General features: G+C 35.4%; 1 protein-coding gene and 1 non-coding gene across 8 annotated transcripts in view; both read right to left on the bottom strand.

The window, feature by feature from the left end:
- Positions 1-16,677, bottom strand: part of CEP70 (centrosomal protein 70) — a 61,079-nt gene that overhangs the window by 9,972 nt on the left and 34,430 nt on the right. For all 7 annotated transcript variants that reach the window (XM_014553054.2, XM_032487647.1, XM_014553055.2 and 4 more), the window contains 4 exons: positions 13,266-13,347; positions 13,072-13,160; positions 11,924-11,998; positions 5,009-5,114 (listed from right to left, as the gene is read on the bottom strand). In XM_014553054.2, coding sequence (XP_014408540.2) covers positions 5,009-5,114; positions 11,924-11,998; positions 13,072-13,160; positions 13,266-13,347 — 352 coding nt within the window. The remainder of the gene's footprint in view (positions 1-5,008; positions 5,115-11,923; positions 11,999-13,071; positions 13,161-13,265; positions 13,348-16,677) is intronic.
- TRNAA-GGC lies at positions 10,631-10,702 on the bottom strand. Its single transcript has one exon. It is a non-coding gene; the product is annotated as a tRNA-Ala (tRNA).

Genomic DNA, 16,677 nt, shown 5'->3' with positions numbered 1-16,677 from the left:
TAGAGAAACCAGGAGAGTGTCATTTGAACAAGAGGAAGAGAGAGATACATGAGGTCAGCTGGAAAATGGACTGCCCACAAAATGGTACATTGCCAAGGTCCCTAGCTGGTAGGGGCTACACACACATATACACACACACACACACACACACACACACACACACACACACACACGTGTGTTCCATGAAAGAGAAAAACAGGCAGTATTTGGTCATTAGGCACACAAAGGGCATCAGTGCTAGACTATACCAACATCAGTCAAGAAAGATTCTACCCTTTTGCTTTCTATTCTCACCCAACATCCACTCTCACTGCCACCCTGGAAGCAGCTAGATACAGCAGAGAACTAGGAGAGAAGGGGAGCAATGAGAATAAAGAAACAGATCACAGTTCCTTGCCACACTGCTTATTAAAAGAAGTGTATGTCAGACATGAGATAAACTAAGCATAAGGTAGAAGCTTTGAACTGGATGAGAAATTGAAGATCTGACTGAGATCTGAATGACCTTTTCTCCCAATTTTTCATCAAGAAAATTTTGAAACATACAGAAAATAAAATATAAATAGTAAATACTATAGTAGTCAGGGTTCTCCAGAGAAACAGAACCATTAGGATGTTTTATGTGTGTGTGTGTATTTATTTATTATAAGGAACTGGCTCACACAATTATGGGGGCTGACAAGCCTCAAGATCTGCAGCCAGCAACATTGAAGACCCAGGAGAGCCAGGGGCATAGTTCCAATTCAAATGCCCTTAGGCTTGAGACCCAGGAGGAGCCAATGTTTCATTACAACATTTGAAGGCAGGAAAAAAAAATTGATGTCCTAGCTCAAAGTTAGTCAGGCAGGGAAAAAGTTCCCTCTTCCTCAGCCTTTTTGTCCTGCTCAGGTCTTGTCCTACTGATTGGATGAAATCCACTCACATTAGGGTGGACAACTTGTTTTACCCAGTCTACCATTTAAAATGTTAACCTCATCTAGAAATATCCTCACAGACACACCCAGAACAATGTCTGATCAAATATCTGGGCACCCTCTGATCAAGCCAAGTTGACACATAAAATTAACCATCATAAGTCCACCCCTTGTCAACCTGGCACCCATACACTTTGCCTTAAACCATAATTAACCTCCAAATAAAGACAATACCAAGATCATAGATCACCTAACATGATACAAGTATGCAGTGTACAACCGAAAATGCACTAACCCCTTCGCCAGAAGAAGAGGTAAAGTCCTAAAGTGATGGCTACTCTTCTCCTTGATGCTCTGTAATTTAAATATTAAGATATAAAATTAACAATAACATAAAGTCAATACACCTTATGTTATATGGTAGGAGAATACTAGCAGGAAGAAAACAAACATATTTGTCATGTACATGTATGTATGTTTGTGCATATTTATAAACATATACACATACACACATGTGAACATATTTATAACAAAATAAGGAGGAAATACAGATGCAATTATAATCCTCATTTCTGTAACTCATTATGTGGTCAGACATATTTATCACTACTTTCTTCCATTACCTATTCTTGATTACCTTTGCCTTCAGCAAGCACCTCAGCTGGTTCTGGTTCTTTACTTGCTGGGATAAACCAAATCTTCACTCCTAAGGGTATGGACCATTAATAATTCTACCTGGACTAGGCTGTTGGAGTTTTCCATTTATCTTTATCACAAGGTGTGGCAATACTAAGAGTTGCCCTAAGGGATTCTCCTATATTCTAGACATTCTCTTCCTTTCCTTCCTTGCGGCGTATTAGTGCACACTTGAATACATTATACATTTAACAATTAACAATAGTTCCCTAATATCATCAATGCCTGGACTGAATTTTAAATATCCTAATATATATAATACGTGACTATAACCACCCCTGCCAAAAGCTCTGAGTTTTATTTACCTTACATATCACTGAAGGAGAAGAAAAGGAGACTCAAAACAGCCAGTTCAAAGGGAGAAGAGTTAAGCCATTTCCTTATTTACCACCAGCAAGCCCAGCCCATTTGACAAGCGATACCATTTTGATACTGAATCTTTGTCCCTACTTATACGTCAAGCTACAACTTATAGGTCTCCTAGTAATATGACTTTGGATGTTAGAGCATTTTTTTTTTAGTTCAAGAGCGTGTATTTTGACATTTCACTTCTCTTATATATAAACATATCTTTTAATGGAAAAGTTAATTGATTCCCCTCCACTGAATTATTATTGACAGCAGAGTATATTCTTCTTTATGACTTAACCACACTCTGATGACTGGCAGCAAAAGATGTATTAACAATTAATAAATGGTAAAATAACTTAATTCTCAAGAGACATTGGAATTAAAAAAAAAAAGAAAACTCACAATATAGGTCTTATTCAGTAAGAGTTTGCAGGTACTAACAAATTCTTGGTATGAGTTAAAAAAATATTTTTTAAGGGTAATCATTAAAAGAATAGAAAAGAATTAAAATGATGAATGTCCTAACTCCTTGAAGAGAAGAAAAGAACAAAGAAACCTCAACCTAGCAAATGTCAGGAAAAGAAAAAAATATAACAAGAAACTGTATAAATAGAAAACAGGAAGTAAGGTATCAGGAATAAAAGTAGATATATGAGTTGGTCTCAATGTTCATGAATGGTTTAATTCCCTTATTAAAAGGACAAAGCTTCTCAAATTGAATCTAAGAAACAAAAGGAAATTCAGCTATATACTGAATACAAGAAGCTATCTAAAACAAAACAGTTTTCACAAAGGTGCCTGGACATAAAATCAACACAGATATATATGAAGAACCAGTAACAATCAATTAGAAAAGGAAATGGAAAAAAGAGCCCATTCACAATAGCAACAAAATATATCAAATACCTAGGAAATAATCAGAACAAAAAATATACAAGAGCTAAATTTAAAAATATAAACAAAGAACATAAATATAAAACAGAAACAGACTCACAGACATAGAATACAAACTTGTGGTTGCCAAGGGGACAGGGGGTGGGAAGGGACAGACTGGGATTTCAAAATTTGTAGATACTGACAGGCATATGCAGAATAGATAAACAAGATTATACTGTGTAGCATAGGGAAATAATATAAGATCTTGTGGTAGCTCACAGCGAAAAAAAAAAGTGACAATGAATATATGTATGTTCATGTGTAACTGAAAAATTGTGCTCTACACTGGAATTTGACACAACATTGTAAAATGACTATAACTCAATAAAAAAAATGTTAAAAAAAAAAAAGAAAAGGTAATGGAAAAAAGACCCCATTCACAATAGCAATAAAATATATAAAATACCTAGGAAATAATCAGAACAAAAAATATACAAGAGCTAAATTTAAAAATATATAAAATTTTATTGAAGGCTATAAAGGAAGACCCAAATAAAATTAGAGACCTATTTCTGAGTGAGATGATTCAAAGCTATAAATGTGTTATTTTTCCAAATATTAATCTAAAAAGTTAATTCAATTTCAGTTCATCTCAATGGGATCTATTTTTGAAGCTGACATATTGTTCACACAGAAGAATAAATGTGCTAAAGACATAGCCAAGGAAAAATTTTAAAAGAACAATAACAAGATACTTTTCCTAAAAGGTATCAAAACCTATTATGAAACTACAGAAATTTTAAAAGTATGAAAATAATATAGAAATAGAAGAAACTAGAGTCTAGAAACAAACCTATGTATATAAGGGAATGTGTTATATTATAAAGGTTTCATTTCAATAAAGTAGAGAAAGAATGGTCTTTTAGAAACTGCAAGCTCAAATGCCTGTAGAAGCCAGATAAGAGCATAAATGAGCGAAGCAAAGATGGGTTGGGACTGTGGCTAACTGAAGAGCAGATGCCCATATATGACAAGGGAAAGGCCTCATTCTGCTTTGATAATGACTATGCAGGAATTTGTTGCCAGATTCTCTGGGTTTTTAAGAGAAACCAGAAACAAGGACTTAGGTAAAATATCTTAATTTTTAAAATATTAGTAATTTTTAAAAATTTTAACTTGTATAATGGAATATTACTCGGCCATAAAAAAGAATGAAATAATGCCATTTGCAGGAACATGGATGGACCTAGAGATGATCATACTAAGTGAAATAAGTCAGACAGAGAAAGACAGATACCATATGATGTTGCTTATATGTGGAATCTAAAACACAAAAAATACAAATTTTATTTATAAACTAGAAATAGCTCATGAACACAGAAAACAAACTGTGGTTACCAGAGGGGATGAGGAGGGAGGGATAGATTAGGAGTTTGAGATTAAGAGATACACATTACTATCTGTAAAACAAATCAACAACAAGGACCTACTGTACAGCACAGGGAACTATATTGTTTCTCGTAATAGAAAAGAATCTGAAAAAAGAACACATGTATATATATATATGTATAACTAAATCGCTTTTCTATACACCTATAACTAACATTATAAACTGACCACACTGCAATAAAAAATAAGAATTAAACAAAAACCTGTATGGGCCCAGTAAAATACGAGTACAGGCCAAGTTCAGTCAGTAAACTACCATGCTTAATTGCTCATTTATTCAAGAACAAACAGTGTATAAATCAAGTAGGTTAGATCTCTACCTGATACCACACAGAAAATTGGATTTCAGGTAGACTAAATATTTAAAGAAAAAACAAAAGCATACAAGGGCCCTGAGGAATAGATTACTTATATAATAGTATCAACAACAGCAAAAACAAAAACAATAAAAAGGGAAATGGCTTAAGCAGGGAGAACAAGGAAAAAAGGATTATAAAATCTTATCAGATTTTTACTACCCTACTTCGAATTAGGCCAAGGTCTCTTTTCAGGGGTAAGACAAATTCTAAGTCAAGCCAACTAGGTATGTCATGGCAAGAAAGACAGGCTAAGCACACACATATACAGATACAAAATAATCCTTACCAACTGATAATTTATTACACTGTGATGGAAACCAAGATTCACTATAAACACCAGTCTTTCTGTCCACTGTTCAATACCTGAAAGTATCTCTGGTCAGTTAGGGCCTGCTGCTGGTTATCTTCGCTGGGTTCATCTTTTTCCTTTTTGTCATCAGCCTTTTTTTGACTGATAAGATCTTGTAATCTAAAGGGGAAAAAAATAACAAGATAATACAAAATGCTTTACTAGACATTGGATTAAGATGACAAAATGAGCTAATGATCCAGTTACCCTCCCAACAGCTTTATGTCATTTTACATATACCTGTGTGTGTGCATGCACACACATGCATACATTCATATATAATTTTTTTTAATTTTAAACTATATTGTCACTGGAAAACAAATTCCTCTCAACACATCGCAAACTGGAAGGAATCTCTGAAAACAAAAGGAAACAGACTGAGGAATAAAGTTCTAATCACTCCCCCGCAACACTTCTCAAAAACAGAATAGAAAAGAACTACAGCAAAGGATGGAAGCAACGTCCAAGGTACTCCAAGCTTGGGGGCTATAGTTAAGGGGAGCAAGAAACTACGGGCAGGGCAATTGGTCCTTCCTTCTTCATACTCTACTTGTGCCAAAGAGCAGATAACAGTGATACCTGGGCCAGTCAAGAGGACACGGAAACCCGAAAGACTATTGTTCCAGGTGGCATCAGAACTCTAGGGGAGAGTCTCTTTGCCCAGAAACCTAAAAACATATGAGTGTATCCACCTACTAGCAAACCCTTGACCTTCTCCAAATATCTCTAAAGTCAGGCTGTAGTAAACACTCCTCCCCACCTACCCACTAAGCCTTTGAAAAAAGTCTGTTATTAAATCCCTTTCAAATTAACCTTCTTAAATTTGAGTATGCCTGTTTGTTTCCTATGGACCTCTGACCCATAAAACTGATTCCATGGCTCATTCGTAAGCTCAATTTCCCATTTCTAAAATAGAATAGCAATATTCCATCTACCTACTAAAAAACAATGGCTTTCCATTGCTTCATGAACTAAATCTTACCTCCTTGGCTCAGCATTTGGACTTCTCTATGCTGTTAGTCCTAACCCAATATTCCTCCTGACTCTTTTCTTACCTCATCTCTTACTACTGTACTACAATTATCTCCTCCACTCACATGTATTCCCCTTGACTGCTTTTCTCTGCTCTCTGGTGACAGCAAAACAATATGCCAAAAACAAAATAAATAGAACTGGCTCCAGGTAAAAACCTTCTTCCTTTAGTAGACACAAAGATCTCACAATCTATTTTCTACTTGACATCCTACCTGTTTACCATATTCACATACTTGACAGTTGTGCCTAAAGGCAGTGCTAAGAGGATATTGTCTAGAACACAGAGTGACATAGAAAAGCCAATATACTCTCTAGTGGGACTACAAGTAAATGGATATATCCGAATTTAAATGTTATTTAACCTTTTAATCTGGTGAAAATGTTAAACTTTTCAATGAACTGTTTATAAATCCGATTAGTAAATATTATACTATGGACATATAACATTTTAACTGCCAGTACAGTAAGCTAAATATATAATTGCATGTACTAACTACAGTCACTGGGAAATAAAATGTGATCCAATTTCTAGATAAATAAAGAGATATCTTAATTCAATAACGACGATAACTAACATTGGGAACATGGTGATAATGGTAATTAGTATTTCTTGAGTATTTCTAAGTAGAAACTCTTCTAACTAAGCACTTCTCACGCAGTAATTTATTTAACCCCATTGTTTTTCTAAATTTACAGAAGACAAGGATTAAAGCCAGAGAGTCATGGGAAATTGACCTTTGGTTCACCTAATCTCACAGTAAATATCTGCCATAGCATTATACTCCTGAAAACCGTTATATTTTGTAAAACCACATGTGAAAATAACAGGGCTCAAGAGAAAAGCAGTGTTAGAAACCAGACTATTTAAAACCGGTGCAGGTCTGTAACTAGACAACTAACAAAAACAATAATTGGTGCCTTAGGAGGCAAGTTAGACAGCTCAAGTATGTTCAGAGGTCGCACAGACAACAAAGCAGAAATGTTAGCTTGAGGATGCTGAGACTATGAAGATGCAAGTGGAGCTCCTGGCCAGAGAAGCTGAGGTTAAAACAGGTGAGGGAGGAAGTGCAACTTGGCTTCAGCCTAGAGTCTAATGCTGAGGGTCAGGGAGGGAGCCCGGGGTGCAGTTTCTCATTTTAAAACAGAGATGAAAGGGCAGTTGCCTTTGAATAAGCAAAGATTTCCCCCATCCTGAAGTCTAATCTATAATGCCATTCTAAGTCCTTGTACCTAGGAAAAAATCACATGTAAACAATGCAACTTCTATGTTAATCATTCCCTTATTTTCCAATTGTATATGATTTAATTGGTGATTTAGAAACCTATGTTTGAGCAGAATAACTGTACTCAGAAATACATGAGGGTTGTTTTGTAGTCTCCAGGGTAGTGAGGAGAGCTCTAAGGCCATAAATAAATCCCCAAAGATGGCTAAGAAATTCTTTACAAACTTAAGCAAATACTCATTCCATGTAGCCAGAAGCAACAGCTGTTTCTTTGTGGAGTCTGGGAAGTCCAGAAAACTGCACTTTCAACTTAAAACACTGTGTTGTCTCCCCTTTCCTACAGTCATCTCCGTAAGTTTCTATGTGCAGACACTTTAGAGCTTTTAACTGTTTTGAAGCCTTTCCATGATCCTGTGATGATTCCAGTTCTGGAGATCTCTTTGTGGGCTGTGGGAAGCTTTAACTGAAACACTTTTTTTCCACACTGACTCAGTATTTTCCACTTCTAGCCCTTCTCCTAGGCCAATGAAATAGCAGGAGTCTTTTGTTCAGGGCTCCAAGGCACGAGATGTTTCCTTCCATCTGTGCAGCATGTCACTGACTGACCCTTGCCTGGTGTCATTCCATTAGGAAAACGGAACACTGAGGAGCCAGCCCTTTCCTTTCTGGCCTCTTGTTTATATGACTGAAGTAAGTGAATAAAGCCTTGATTGTTCATTTCAGTTTGGCTCATTGTCCTAAATGACCACCTCAACTCCTGTCAGTTAAAAACCAGGGTGATGGGATTCTGATTTTATTTTCTTCTGGCAAAATATAAATACCATACCACTGAAAAATTAAATGGAATTAGTTTAGTACCCTTAGTTATCTTGCAATAGCAAACCTATCTGATCACTTCCTAGCAACAAAATTTCATAACTAACCTGTTTGTCACATTAACTCAAACAAGAAGAGTCCAAATTTTTCCATGTTAAATTAATAGCCTCATTGATATTGAAGGTTGGTTAGGTGAAAGGTAACTACAAATCTAAAGAAAAAAATGTAATTTTCTGTGGTTGTAAAGGGAAAGAGACTTTCCCTTCCTTTTCTTGTAGCATTTCCTTTGGAAAACTTACAGTTGTAAATCGTTTCTATGTCTAAGAATATGTAAATCTTGTTATGATTTACATAAGCCTCCTGCTAATTTTATATGCTAGGAATGTCTTCTTGGGAACCTAGGAACCACTTCTTTGAAATGTGGACATTAGGGAAGACGATGCCTTGTCTCCTTTCCCCTATTGGAGCTTAGCCTAGGCTCCTGGTTCTAAGATACTTACTGCTTGTCATAAATATATGAGTTTTTTTCCCCTTTGGATAAAGACAGTTCACATGTATGTAAGGGACTATATTTGCCTGGCTATATTCTTTCTGCCTTTGCAATCCCTTTAGACTGCCTCTAATGCACATCATAGTCCGGATGGTTATTTATTCCAACTGTTATATAAAACTGTTTATAAAACTTCATTTTTTTCTACATATGTGGAAAGGATTCGTTGGATTGAGAGAAGATTTTTATTTTTAATTATTTCACTAACATCAGGAGTTCTTTGAGAAAATATTCCATCTCTGCCCCTGCAGAAAATAAAAATTTGGAATGTTTTTTCATTGGGTTGAAAAAAAATTTACACTGAAATTTACATTGAAAACATTTTTTTCATTGGGTTGTTCTGTTTGATTCTAATTACTAAACTGGCGATTAAGAGTGTGAGACCTTGAGATTCCAAATGCTAGGGTATGGATCTAATTTCTTTCCAAATTCTTCCATGTACCACCTGTGCAATGTGGGCAAGGTATCTAATATTCCTAATTCTCTGTTCCACATCTAGATGCTACAAAAGTTCCAAATTTAAAAACAAATTAACAAATAGATTTTTTTAAATTCCAAATTTAAATTTCTGAAAACCCAAATCATTTCTTAAAAATTCAGCTGAAAAATATAGCAGGGATTGGTCCTGAATCACAATTTTAAAGAAAAGTCACTCTAAAAACCAGAGCCCAAATGAACAACAAAAAATATATACACGGTGAATTCTCATTATTCGTTGCAGTTACGTTCTATAAAGCTACCATACACACTGAATTAGCAAATGCTGAACCACACACCTAGGGGAGATATAAGGTCAGTTTCCTGCAGGCCTCTGGCCACATTTTCCTCAGCTGATCAGTATATAATTTTGTTTTATGTGTGCTAATGTTTAAAGACACCTTATTTAATATTGTTTCATTAACATTAAACTCACGGCTAACAGCACTAGAACTCATGCCTGAATGAAGTTTATCTAGGACATTCTCTGTAAGGTACATCACAGCTTTCTTGTGTCTAGAACACTAGATAGCACCTTTGACACTAGGCCTGGGGACCATCTTGGAAAAATCACCAACAAGAAGCAAAAAATGAAAAAAAAAAAAGTGGCATATGACAACAAAAAACTGACTATTTACATTATGAAAGCCAAAACGAGAGGCAGAGCATCACCTTGTGCAACAGCTGGAAATGTGTGTGTTGGACATATGCATGAATGACTGCCAAAGTGCCACAACTATTGATTTAAGGATTAAAAATAAATTTTAGCAGGTCGGCAAATTCACAAAATCACAAATATGGAATCTGTGAATAATGAAGGATGACTGGATATCTCTATTATATAAGCACGTGCATTAATATGTATGTATGTATGTGTGTGTGTATCTTCACTGATATACTGAAATCACTAAGGTTCCTTTGAAGGGGATCAGAATATGCCTCTCCAGAACATGCCACTTTGACATAAGAAATATTTTAAGCTGCAGGAATCTGAGAAAGGGCAGGTTCAGGAAGGACTCAACCTCCCCCGTTTCCCCTGAAGCAGACATAAAACCCTCATGTGACAGGTGCTCTCCCTGTACCTGGAGGAAAGGAGCATCTTTATCTCTGAAGACAGAGGGATGCCAAGAGAAATCTGAGTTTCCCCCAGTTTACTACCCTTGGTTTATACCCTTTTGTACTATCACATTTTCCCACAACTTTCCACTCTTCATGAAACCTAGTATAAAAACACTTAGGCTTAACTGTTTCTTCGAGTCTTCATCTCCTCTCACGTAAGGCAAAACTTCCATTAAATAAATCTATACACTTGTCTCATGTTAATCTGTCTTGTCAGTTCAATTTTCAGGCCCAGCCAGGGCCCCTAAGAGGGCTGAGGAGAAGTTTTCCTCCCCTACACCTTCTTCCCTGACTTTTTAATCTCCTTTACATCCTCCTTTTCCCAGTTGCTTCCTGACCAATTTTCCTATCTACTTAATGCACTAACAACTACCCAGTTATTCAGGTAAAACTTAGTCTTTTTTTTTTCCCCTTAATGGAGGCACTGGGGATTGAACCCAGGACCTCGTGCACGCCAAGCACGTGCTCTACCACTGCGCTATACTTCCCACTCCCAAAAGTTAGGAGTCTGGATTTCTGCCCCCTCAGCTGCCTATATATTCCCAATCCATCACCAAGTCCTGAGTTTTACCCCCAATACTCCAAACACTTCTCACCACCTCCACCTCTGCCACCTTTGACCAAGTCCATGTAACCACCACCTCTTGTCCAAATTCACACAATAGGAACGCTCACACTATTTTACCTTTAGTACTTATACTATATCAAACTTGTCCTATTTATTTTTTCATTGTCCTTCCCTCTTCACGTAACCTCCATGACAGCAGGGACCTTCTCTATTGGTTTACCACTGTTAATTCCAATATTCAGAATGCCAAGCAGACTGGAGAAGATACTACAGGCAGTCAAAAGGTCAAGCAAGTAGGAAGGAAAAAAAATACTAATTGAATGAATGAGTGCAACCTTTCCAAAACTTCCACTTCTCTTTTCTTTTTCAGTTTTCCTTCCCTCCTATCTTAATTCAACTCAATATATAATTCCTGGATGTCCAGAATACTTGCCCTTCACTGTGGCATGTGTTGCCATAGGAAGGAGGAAACACAGCTGTCACTGAAGATTGAATCAACATACACTAATACAACTGATTTAATAATCTAATGCATATATTAACACATGTCATTTAAAAAATATTTCATTCCAATGCTCACCACCCTACTTCATCAAGTCCCAGTCCCTCAAATCAAAGAGTATACACATAGATAATCTTCAGAAAATACTATCACTATTTGAGGACCAACTTTTTGAAACTCCTGAGTACATGCTTTTCAAATATAAGAGATACAAGTAGTGGATATGAATGGCTCACTGCATTCATACTGGTACTTTTAGTTTTAAAGTGTGATGAGGCTACACATTATTAAGGTCATGACTAACACCAACAAAAATTGGGGGTTTGTCACCTCTAACTTCAATTAAGTCTCTTGCAATTCCTCCATGACTTCCAAAGACAATTTTCTAGTTAAAACCTTTGCCCTCTATTATATCAGGCAATCACCATTTCCTTGTTCTTATTTAAGATTAATACATAGTCAAATCCAACACAGTAGAAACTTTTTAAACTGTGAAACCAGAAATATCCCTTTTTAATGTCATTTCCTCCCCATCAGCCTGGTAATTTCAAGCCATTGCCACTAGGCTGACAGGTAATAAAAATAAATGATAAGATACAAAATCCTAATAAATTTGCCACTTTGGTAAAATATAATTACTTGATGTTTTTCTTAAGGGCTTTCTCCAGCTTCTTCACCTGTTGTTTATAAAGTCTTAATTCATGCTGTGTAGGCCTGTAGAAAATAAATATTGAACATGTTCAATTTACTGAATAAAACTATAAAGATATATAACAATAGAGTATGCCCTATTACTTGTCACAAATATGCTTAAAAGTTCTTAAAATATTTCACGACTGCTAATGACGTATTTATTGGCTACTGGATATTCCCTGTTCAAAATTTTCTAACTTTTTTATTGTTATTAATCTATTACTTGTTTTATAGTGAATTATCTCAAATGTACAGGTAAGAATATCCACCCCTCAAGCTTATCAAAGTTGAATAGCAATTTGTTTTAAATTTTTTAACTAAAACCTTATACATAAACTTAAAACTCCATGTTTGTCCCTTATTACTGTCACTGCTCCCGTTCCCATATGGCAGGTAACCACTGTCCTGGATTTACTGTTCATTATTCCCATATGTGTTTTATAAATTTTACCTCATATTTATAGAACCATAAATTTACATTATTATGTGGCAGCCTTTAAATTTCACATAAATGGTTTATACTGTAAGCATCAGTCCCTCTGCATTAAAGTATAAGCTTTATGAGAACAAGGTATTTGTTTTGGTCCCAGAGCTTAGGACAGTGTCAAACTTACCATAGGTATTCAACAAATATTCATTGAATGAGAAAAAGTCTCAACAATGTGCATTCCTTACTACCCTCTGTCAACAGGTAGAGTGCTACCCTTTTGTGCTAGGAATGCTGTATATAAATAAATCTTTCTGTTGTATGCCATTTAAACTTTTTAATTTTCCTCTCCTTCCACAAGATAGACATACGATGAAATAGTAAGACATTCTAAAGTAATTTGGAAATGGGAAATCTGATGGTATAAGACTGATTCTATTCTGAGTTCCTACCCAGTTTCATCTTCTTATGTTCTCACTTCCCTTGTCTACCAATGTAGACATACTTTTTTCATCATATAAGAGACTACTGACTAAAATGAATTTAAGAGTATGAGGTTCCCAACATTAGTTTTAGAGAAAAGGGGCTAGAATGACTTATTAAACATTCAAAATATCAGTATGTACTAAAATAAAAGTTAAATAAAAATGACTTAAGTTTCTCTCACCTGCTTTCCAAATCTTTTTGGAGATTCAGCTTTTCACTTAAAAGTACATCTATCTTAGATTTTGATTCCTTAAGTTGATTCTGTAATGACTGCAACACATTTCATAGAAAAATAGTTAACTTTCCTAGGAGATTATTATTTATATTATTATTTTACTTTATAAAAAAGCATTTGTCAGTCATACAGTCCTGTACCATTAGAAGGCCTTTATAAGTAGGTGAAGCACTCAGACTTCTGAAGTCGTCTTCTGACTGACTTTCATCTTCTTTATATTGCCTATGAAAAGATACAGTGTACTTCTTATGAAAAATTTATCTTCAAAGAAAAACATCTAGCTAACAAAAATCAAATCAGGGGGAGAGTATAGCTCAAGTGGTAGAATGCATGTTTAGTATACATGAGGTCCTGGGTTCAATCCCCAGTACCTCCTCTAAGAATAAATCAATGAATAAACTTAAATACCTTCCCCCACCAAAAAAAAATAAATAAATCAACACAATAAGGGTTTGATAACATAAATATAAACTAAAACATAAGCAAATTTCCTACTTATTCTTACAGAAAATGGTATTAGAACATACTACTTACTACCCAGTAACATGTATTTGTTCACTAATGCCTTAATTGGAATGTGAGATCCAGGCAGACCAGAACTTTGCCTGTCTTGTTCACCATTGTATCTCACTGTCCAGAAGAATACAGGGCATGAGAGGAGGTGAAAAAACACTTGTTGAATGAATAAACAAATGAAAAGCAAAAAAAAAAAAAAGCTCAATGACCAAAAACAAAAAATGGTGGTAATGTGATTTATGTTTTCTCACCAATACCACTATCACACCACATATAAGTAGGCTAAATCTGAAGCTCCAGAGAAAGGAATAGTATATTTGTGACTAGCTAATAGGTATGACAACTTGTACTGAAATGGAAACTTTTACAATACAAATCAATGTTGATTTTACACATTTTCCTTATCTAAGCCAATATGTAGAAGATTTTAGTTTTAATTGACAGTACATGTAAATTGGTTGTAAAAACTACAAGAAAATTTTGAAGAATTTATTTTTGCTATTGATAAATTTAGTGTTGGCTTTTCAACTTCACAATACCCTTCTAAATTAGAGTCAGTGAATTTAGTTAAGTTGGATATAGTTTTCAAGCAGGTATGTCTTTCATTCAAAGTCAAATCAATTATTCTTAAAAATATGAGCCAGTTTTATAAAAGTGGATGTAAATGTTTAAAGGAAAAGTATTTTTTGTAACTGATTCAGTTGCTAGAAAACTTCTAGGTATGTTCAGAACAATTTGGGTTTGTAAATCTATTTTCAACTGTAAATTTCATGAAATCTAAATACAGATCAAATTGTTTCTGGTGAAAATTTGTGTCTGAATTGAGGTGTGCTGTAAGTTGAAATATATACCATATTTCAGTGACAGAATGAAAACAGAGAATGTGAAATATCTAACTAATGATGTTATTGATTATATGTTGAAATGATAATATTTTGGATATTAAATAAAATAAATTTGTTTCATTGGTTTCTTTTTACTTTTCAACCTGGTTACATGAAATTACAAAATTATATATGTGGCTTGCATTATATGTCTATTTGAGAGAGTGGTACTAACATACCCCTCAAACCTTCTAAAACACATGCTAGCTTTGAACAAACGATCATTTCAGGAAAGATAATAAGGATGACTGAGTAGCTTCTATATAACAAGTACTAAGATAGATGTTTTTATATAGACTATTTCACATTTAACAGGTGAGGAAGTTAACACTTGGAGGAGCTATTTAACTTGTTCAAAGTCACTCAAATAGTAAGTAGCTCGTGGTGGGATTCAAAAGGAAATCTCTGGCTCCAAAGCCTATGCACTCATATCATTCTCTGTATATACTCTAAAATACCTGCCATTCTGGCCACATTTGTTCTCAGGAGAACCTAATAGATGAATACAGTAGAGGAGACCAATTTTAAATGCAGACCTAAAGGGAAATGAGTTTCAGTTAAGAACCCTCACTTTCTTTTCCTATAGCCTTTAATTTAGCATTGACAGATTTTGTGGTTTTCCTGAAGTAAAAACATAATTCTAAGCAGCCACAAACTCTCATTTGGACATGGGATCCCCACAGTCAAAGTCTTCCCTACTCTTTCTCCAATGGTCTCCAGAAGCCTCAGGAGGAACCCAGTGTTTAAGATCATGCTCTTTAGGGACAGAGAGAAAGAGCAAAAGTAGAGAAACTCTGTGTTTTATTTTCTTTCCAAATCCAAATCATGTCTGATCAGAGGCGAACCTCAAAGCCACTTGCTTCCATTTCTCAAAACCATTTAAAAATTTTCTATTTAAAGAGAAGGATGGAATTAGACAAGAGGACTTCACTTCACTAATTCATTACAGAACTATTTTCCCTGGGGTAACTTTCCAAATGACTCTGACATGTCAGAAGAAACTCAACCTGAGCCTTGCAGGATTTATTCCTATGTTATTTTCCTTGGCTCTTTCATTCCATCTACAAAGCCAGGGAAATATTAATAGAAGTAGCTAGCAATATATTCCATGTAATCTATATTAACACTGAGTAAAGAAAAGTAGGTAAAGTAACATAACTGAGAGCCTGTCATTTTAAAATTTACTTTTCCTCTTTTCCAAAGATTGTAGCATGTTTCCTGTTTTATGAGACTTTTAACTGGCTAACATTTGTATCCACATTTCTGCTGCCTTGATTGTTACTTCCTTTGCTTTCCCTGCGTAGTCTCATGTATGGAGGGAGAAAGAAATACTAGTCCAGAGCATTTAGAAACTGCCCTTCACGAGTCCCTCTAGAAACCTTCTCAAGCCTGTGCCCTCAAGCAGAGCCCCAGATGGTGTGGCACAGGTGTGCTGTGCAAGGGGATTATGAATGCGCCAAGATATTCATCTCTTAGCCCCTAGGACAACTGGTCAGAGCTCTTGAGCCAGTTAGCGCAGTGTGGTATACACACATCACTTTCCATGTTTCATGATGAGAAAAACTTTGGACAGTGCTGTTCTTAAAAAATGGGTGTTAAGCAGAGGGCTCCTACCTCTGCAGGAGGCCAACATCCCATTCATCTTCTTCCTTTGGTCTCACTCCCCTGGCTCTACAGGTGAATACGTCCCTCTCTTGTGCTTCCTGTTTATTTGATTTAGTTCTCCAAATCATAGCCTGTCTTCCCTCATTTTTCCTCTCTTTCACCTTTTTCATCTTTCAATTCTTTCATCTTTTTTTTTAGTTTTATAATACTTGTCAGTTACAGTACTCCTGCTTCTTCAGGTGACACTAATTTCCTATTTGTAGATCTCAAAATCCACCTTGAAGTTGCTACAATCTCTTTATCAAATTAGTATTTATCTTTAGAAAAGCGACTGATAAACTCTGTTTAATGAAACATGAAAAAGCCTCTCTTTAGGACAGACTCTTCATTGCTGCAAAGTACAAGTGACTTCTAATCTCATCTTTGAGAACATTATTTATAATGCAGTTCCTTTTTTCCCTATCTCCTTCTCTCTTATTAAAGAGACATTCAGTCCAAGTATCTGACCTGAGCATAGTTTGTACAGGCCAAACTATTTCACTTCAGT

Source organism: Camelus ferus, chromosome 1 (genome assembly GCF_009834535.1).
Source record: "Camelus ferus isolate YT-003-E chromosome 1, BCGSAC_Cfer_1.0, whole genome shotgun sequence".
Classification (NCBI taxonomy): Eukaryota; Metazoa; Chordata; class Mammalia; order Artiodactyla; family Camelidae; genus Camelus; species Camelus ferus.
Note: the sequence above shows the minus strand (reverse complement) of the source record. Positions and strands in the feature narration are given on the sequence as shown.